This window comes from Etheostoma spectabile, chromosome 21 (assembly GCF_008692095.1).
Source record: "Etheostoma spectabile isolate EspeVRDwgs_2016 chromosome 21, UIUC_Espe_1.0, whole genome shotgun sequence".
NCBI lineage: Eukaryota > Metazoa > Chordata > Actinopteri > Perciformes > Percidae > Etheostoma > Etheostoma spectabile.
The window spans coordinates 10,830,890-10,838,245 of record NC_045753.1 but is presented as its reverse complement, the minus strand read 5'-3'; the positions used below and the strand labels follow the sequence as shown (position 1 = coordinate 10,838,245).

The following is a 7,356-nucleotide window of genomic DNA, read 5'->3' as shown; positions in this document are numbered from 1 at the left end:
CCCTCCTCGTGCTGTCTAACTATTCGGTTGCCACACCAACTACCGACTACTTGCGATGCCTCGGTGCCACGCAGAGCCAAACCACAACAAACAGACTCTCTGCCAATCCGAGTATTGAAAATCAATGTGATGGACATTTTCCTCTGAGGAAAATGTATCTTTTGCTTGTCTTTCATGCATGTACATGTCTTTTACATATTGCTGGGGATTCAATTTCTCCACCAAAGGAGCCTGATTCTCACAAATGTCAGTTCTCTCCATCAGAATGACAATGTAAAGGATATGTAAATCAGGGTGTGTGAAATTAATGATGTTGATCTCAAAGAGGATTTCCATGTAAAAAAAAAAAGAAAAGAAGAAAAAACGGCATTACAATCAATATTTTACTGGGTCTTTCAGTATTCAATAATACCTTTTCATGCTGTGAGGTTTTGTATTCCTCTGAGATAAGAGGCCATGTATCATTAATAGTGAACAGCTAATATAAATGTTCTAACTTACGGAGTGGAGACAATGTGACGGGAATGTTGACTGTACATACATAAATGTGCCATACAGAAGTGCTTGTCATAACATATATAGAATCAGTTCATTCAACAAAAGAAACGCACCTTATGAAGATAATCGTCTATATTTCTGACTTTCTGTAAACAAACCTACTGTAATGGTTTCCAGTATCAGCCTTTGGACGTGTTCTCCAACATCTTACGGATGGACACTGTGCCCTGACACACTCACCCAGGTGCTCGGGGTCCTTTGACTATTTATTGTGCGGTGTGAATATCATGCCAAGGCTGAATGGGGGGGTCAACACTCCCTCGTCCCTGAATGACACGCGAGTCTCTGAGTTTGGTTTCTGAAACCATCAGTCGATTAGTCCATCTGCAGAAAATTGTTACGTTTTTTTGTTAAACAAAAATACTGAACATTTGCTAGCTTCTCAAATGTGAAAATGTACTACTTATCATGTTTCATATGATTGTGAATTTGAACATCTTTGAGATTTGGACTGTTGGTCTGACAAAAAGATAAGCAATGAAAAAGGAATTTAGAAGACTTTGGTATTTGGACATGTTTTTACAAATAATAGGCTGATAAATTCATTACACTTTGAATAGTGTCTGCCTTAGCTGGGTTACCCATCGTTCATGCATGAAAGAAAAGACAACAGGAACTGTTGTTTGGCTTAAAGACTCCAAACCCTTTTTAAAGAAAAGTGTACGTATGTTTGGACATATTCTAGTGCCTCTTACTGTGGATTAAATTACTAATGTGAATAATATATATTTTATGGCAACTTAAAGCTATATTGTGTAGTTTCTGTCGCCCCCGCGAGGAATTCCAAGTAATGACAACAACACTGTCGGCGCATCCACATGATACAAGCCTTCCGTGACCACGCACCGCCCCCACCCCTCCTTCACACTGTTGCTAGTAGCCAAGGAGGACACAGAGGATTAAAAACGCCCCAATCTTCTGAACATAGCCATACTGAGAAATCCAGAGAGAGACGTCTGGAACTGTCTTAACTAGCGTTGCAGCAACTCATTTGGGAACGGCTTGAATGTAACGGACATTCATAAATATCACAGAGTTAGGCACTAAAGCTTTTAAATTGCCAAATAACAAATTTGCTGATGAACTTCTGGATCCAGAGATTGAAACGAGGCAGCAGCAGCTGAAACAGGGTCTCCATAAAGGGCCCATGTTCGTGGCTCTGCCTCTCTGCAGCCTTGATGGGGAGAGGAGTTGATGTTGAATCCTCATTCAGCCTTCTTGTACTGTTGCCTTTCCAATACAAGGCTTGATTTTTAAAACTCCCAGTGAGTAAAAACACCATGTTTTGAAGATTAAAGAAGTGTTTCTCTGATTCTGTCTGTGCTAAATAAAGATGCTGGTCTGCTTGTCTGTATGTCGGTCCAGTTAGTGCCTGTCTTTACTAACCACTGTCCCCCTGTGAGTGGAATTGATCTTCCTCATATTGTTCGCTTCTCAATCTTTTTTTTTTTTATTTGCAAAAATAATCTAATCCAAGTACTGTCTTTACCAAAGAGTGAAGGTGAAAATGTAGACTGTGCACCTCTCCTTTGCCTCCTACTCTGCAGAAATGTCTGTCTTTACCAAGTATTGAATGTGCTCTTCAACTAGTTTTTTAACCTCTAAATTAGTGAAAAGTGAGGAAGAAACTTTCACTTGTTGCCAACCATTGTTAACCCTTGTGTTGTCTTCACGTCTCAGATGAAAATCAACAATTTTGTTGACGCTTTTTATCTTTTTCTTGAAATATTTGTCCCTTTTTTGATGTTTTCAACACTATAACACTAAGTTATTAACTTTTGTTTTACAGTTATTTTTTGAATTTATGGTCAATAAACCTCATTTATAGGAAATTCTACCTAATGTTTGAGTTATAAAAGCAGAAATTAGGAATTATTTAGACATAAAAATGTATGTTGATGGATGATCAGACTAGAATATGTCAACTTTTACTAAATACTATTTGGAAACAACTTCAATATTTTTTTTCAAATGCTATAAAATTGATAAGACGCCCCAAAATTACCCATCAAAATCCCCCCAAATTGGGTTAAATAGAACATTGATATAGGAAAATGGGTCAATTTGACCCAAGGACAACATGAGGGTTAACAGTCTATTTGTACCAAGTCTCACTCATCAGCTATGTTGTAGTTTTCACTTCTTTTAAGAAATGTCTTTAAGACCTGAGTCAAGATGGACTTTTTTGCATTGTAGAAATGGTTCTCTTGCTTCACACTGTCTGTCTGCATTTTGCTTTCCTCTCTGTTTGGCTGTTACCTAACACTCGTCTTCCCCCTCAGCTTTGCCAACCCCCTTTTTTCCATCTCTGTCTTGATGCATTTAGAGACAAAAGTCGAGTGCAAACGACTGGAAGCTGCCAGTGTTTCTTCTTTCTCCACTAAAATAGGCCCAAGGTATGACTGCCATCGCTGCAGAGATAGCACAGCAACCACCGGGGACAAAATAAGTCCTGCATCAACTGATTTATTTTTTGTAAAAGAATTTAAAAAAAAAAAACCTACATATTGTACATAGGATTTATGCTCATGCATGCTTTGGGGGCACCAAAAGGTTTAACATTGATGACCTCAAATGTATGGTGAATTTCTACTCTAAAATATGAAATAAATTAATTCAGCTGAACATTTTGGTTGTTTCTGTTCATTTTGTTTTTCTTTCTTCTTCCTTTCAAATGGGTTTTCATTGCTTCTTTTATAGCTTGTCAAAGTAAATTAAATCTGAACTAATCTACTCTAGTGCATTAACACAGACGCTTAACCAGCTTTCAATTCTGAGTTTTGTTCCAAAAAGATTTAGTTTGCACCATGTTCTAACAGAAGAATGATCGTTCCGCATCATCCTCCTGCTTTTAATGCATTAACCAGAGGCTCTTCTTGCACATTTGGTGTCACTTCTCATCCTAATATTTCTGGAACTGAGTCGGTTCCCGTCATAACCGTCCACCGGCCATGTTGCATGGAGTGTGTGTGTTTAGTGCAAAGTAGTAGTTACGCTACATCCTAACTTCCCTGAACCTGCCAATGCCATACACCCATGGCCTGCTCTTCCTGCTGCTAGCAAAGGTACCTTTTTCAACTCGTGTGTGTGTGTGTGTGTGTGTGTGTGTGTGTGTGTGTGTGTGTGTGTGTGTGTCAGTCTGTTTGTGAGTGTATTCATTTTATTGTGCCAGTGTCTGTCAGTTGTTTTTGTCCCTGTCTGTGTGTGTATATCTGTTTTAGTTTTACATGTTAACACACAGCATGTGTGTGTGTTTTTTTTGTGTGTTGTGGTTTCTATTTTGTGTAGATACTCTTGTGTATATATATATATATATATTATACATTTTAGATACATAAACAGTAGAATTACTATGAACAAGTAAGATCATGAGTGAGTTGGACTGGCAGCCTTTTGAGCACCGTTTCTCAAAGTGCGGCTTGGGGGCAAATGGCTATGGAAAAAAAAAAAAAAAAAGGTGTCATGAAAAAGTCCTAAAGAAGTCAAAGTATGTCGACAAAAGTCATAAAATGTCATGGTAAGTCATGTCAAAAAAGTCATAAAAATGTCATAATATAGTACGTCAAAAATTTGCAGAATAGTGTTATGAAAAAAATCATAATAAATCATAAAATAGAGTGTTGAAAAGAGTCATAAAAAAATCATAGTATAGACTGTCAAAGAAAGACAAAAGAAAGTCATAGTATACAAAAATGTCTCAAAAGGAGCGCTTCCAGGACTCAAATTGTTTGTTTGAGGTGTTCTTTGGATGGGACACTCATATACAGCAAAACTCAGGAAAAATCAAAAAGCCTTTATTGTTATTATTTTAATATTATTGTAAGTTGTTGTAGAGTATATCTAAAGAGACTGAAAACTCATAGTATACATATACTGTAGGAGGCTGCCAGTCGTCTCAGTCCTGGTCTCATTTGTCGACATTGTAAATCCTCATTGTGCTCCTTTAATATTGATGGTAACTTGTGTAAGTAGTAATTAAATGTACACTACATACTGTAAAGCATGTAAGAACACACTGTGTATAGTATTCACACATTCACCTGTATTACATAAGAACATAATGTGACTTGGTGTTTGAAGAGATCCTGGATGTTGATCCATGGAGGCTGTCTTTGCCTTTCAGTACAGGGCCTGATTACGCCCGCTTCTGAGTGACCCAAACCCCATCGTAAGTGACTGACCACAGGTCTCCAGGGTCTCCATGCAACCACTTCATCTTTCAATCTCCCATTAGCACAAAAAAAGCTTCATTATCATGTTGGCTTATGGTGTCGTTGAGCGGCTTGTGGGTTATTTCCATCGTTGTTACTGTTTTGTGTGTGATGTGACTGCATACTGACCTGTGGGACATTATACTCGTACATTTCAGGAAATGTTTGGCATGTTTCAGCATCATGCTCAACTTTCTCTCTCTCTTTCTTTTTTTTTTGCATGGCTCATGGGACTCTCATTTACTTTTTTCAACTGCACCTTTGCTAAAAAAACAAAAAAAAACAAGAGCTGTTTCATTCTGTCTTCTTTGACTTATTCTGACATTTGCATTTTGTATGGTTTGCATTACATTTATTACACTTAAAAATTTAAAATAAAAAAAAGTTTTTTCACGGTATATTCTGTCTTCCTCCTAGCATTGAGCCGCCCTTCGAGCCGGCAGTGGAGGCCCCGGCCAAGCCGCCCCTTTCTGAAGATGAGGATGAAATCGAGGAGGACCTGTCTGAGAAAGGTCACTATGACTCCTTGGAGAAGGCCTCGCCTCCCCCCGAGGGAGAACCGAGGGCTCCCTCAGTGTAATCCCGCTGCAGGTGGATCCCTGGTGCACAATTGCACCCTCCCCCCTCCGCTTTTAAGCTCGAATTCAACCACAGAATTACAAAAGTGCGACTATGCAATAATGAGAATTATCATGACCAAATGAAGTGCACCACAATAATTCACATTTACAGTTATGAACTGATTCACAATAATTCACATTTTCAGTTTTGAATTGATTCACATTTGATCTTCTAGCATTGAAGGCACATTGAAAGACAAATTTACCTTGATTTGCTCTTGATTTCCTTTCCCTTGGAATTGTATTTCTGTAAATGGATGTGCTCACATTAAGCGACGGACAGCAGTGGAGTTGTTTCACCTTTTCACTTTCATAACATACAGTATAAGAATAGATTTTGGCCTGCGTGGCTCACTTGGATTCATCATTTATTTACAAAGCCTGAATAATTGCCTCTTACATAGCAGCATGTGGACTCACAGGATCTGCGGCCGGTCTGAGAAGTCGCTTTCCCTTCTTCCCTTCAACAAAAAGGCTTTAAGGTTAGGTGTTTCACCTTTTAGCCTCACCTGTTACTACTGCCTCCTCCCAGCTTACCAACTTGTGTTGGTGCTGCGTCAAACACAGTTACACGCACACCTAGAAAACAGAAGAGAAGAGTTATTTGTCAGGACCGAGGTGGATGATCTAAAGTGTGACAAGTCAGATGTTTCAGCAGATGATGGAAAGAAAGACATGTGCACACAGCAGAGAGACTAGACTAGTCCGAAAAATCAACAGTATCTGTGAAATAAATTTGAGTGATGGCATCAAAACTAATAAGCACACTGCTCATAGTACTGTATATTCAACTAATTGTGTACTCACAGGAAATCCTATATTCTGAAATATTAGTTGTATGCAGCACGGCTGTAACTATTTGTTGCTGCAGTAGTAATGCACTGTAATGGTTCTCAGATTACATTGATTTGATCTGTGATTAATATTGTCCACAAACATTATATCTGTAATGACATAATATTTGTAATATCTTCTTAAAGCAGCATTTTCAACAGAGAAATCAAATAATGACATTGACTAGAAGAACTTTGTGATAGCATATTGTCTTATGTCATGTTTCAGATAACTTTGATGCAGAAAGACGAGCAATCAGGAGTACACTGATACAAGTTGTAATTAGTCAGACTTGTACAACACAACAACACATGGCATGTCTGCATGATACAAGCCTCATGTGATCGCGCACTAAAGAGCATCTGCACTTTAAATCTTAGAGCCTATATAGCACATGCAGTACTCTTCTGATGTCTATGGGTTGAAAGGTTTAAGTCTGTTAACTTCAGACTCACCCATCATGACAGCTGGGTGTGGTTTGTACACCTAACTGTGACATATACTGTGTAGCAATGCCGAATTGTACAATGCAAAGCGCTGTAGGCCTACAGTGCAGTTACCACAGCCACCACTAGATGGCAGTGCAGGCAGAGTTTTCAGCCTAGGTGTACTTCCTCGTTAAAAAAAAGACAAGAAAGGGCATTCAAACTGAGAAAACTTGTATCGGTGTAACTCAAAGTGACACATGAAGTCAGTCAAACCTGTATCATGTGATTTGGTGGCAAACAAAGTGTCTGTTTTTCAATTTAATTTTGAGAATAAAGAAATAATCAAGTTTACCCACATTGTGTTTGCTGTATTCTACTATAATGTTGGGATCACACTGCTGCACATGATGTGTGTCTTTAACCCTCATGTTGTCCTCATGGCAAATTGACCCGTTTACCTATATCAATGTTCTTTTTAACGACCCAATTATAATTACCAAAAATAACATGATAGATTCCACACAACGCTCTTTGGGGTGACTAAGATGGGTAATTTTGGGGCGTCTTCTTCAATTTTATAGCATTCGGAAAAAAATTGAAGTGGTTTTGAAATAGTGTTGAGTAAAAGTTGACGTATTCCAGTCTGTGATTATCCATCAACATACAGTTCATTCCTTTAATTTTAGTCTAAATAATTCCTAATTT

At 38.3% G+C, this 7,356-nt stretch overlaps 1 protein-coding gene across 4 annotated transcripts in view; it reads left to right on the top strand.

The window, feature by feature from the left end:
• Nucleotides 1-7,005, top strand: part of baiap2b (BAR/IMD domain containing adaptor protein 2b) — an 82,149-nt gene extending 75,144 nt beyond the window's left edge. For all 4 annotated transcript variants that reach the window (XM_032501850.1, XM_032501848.1, XM_032501852.1 and 1 more), the window contains one exon: nucleotides 5,187-7,005. In XM_032501850.1, coding sequence (XP_032357741.1) covers nucleotides 5,187-5,349 — 163 coding nt within the window. In that variant the 3' untranslated portion in view covers nucleotides 5,350-7,005. The remainder of the gene's footprint in view (nucleotides 1-5,186) is intronic.
• The last annotated feature ends 351 nt before the right edge of the window (nucleotides 7,006-7,356 follow it).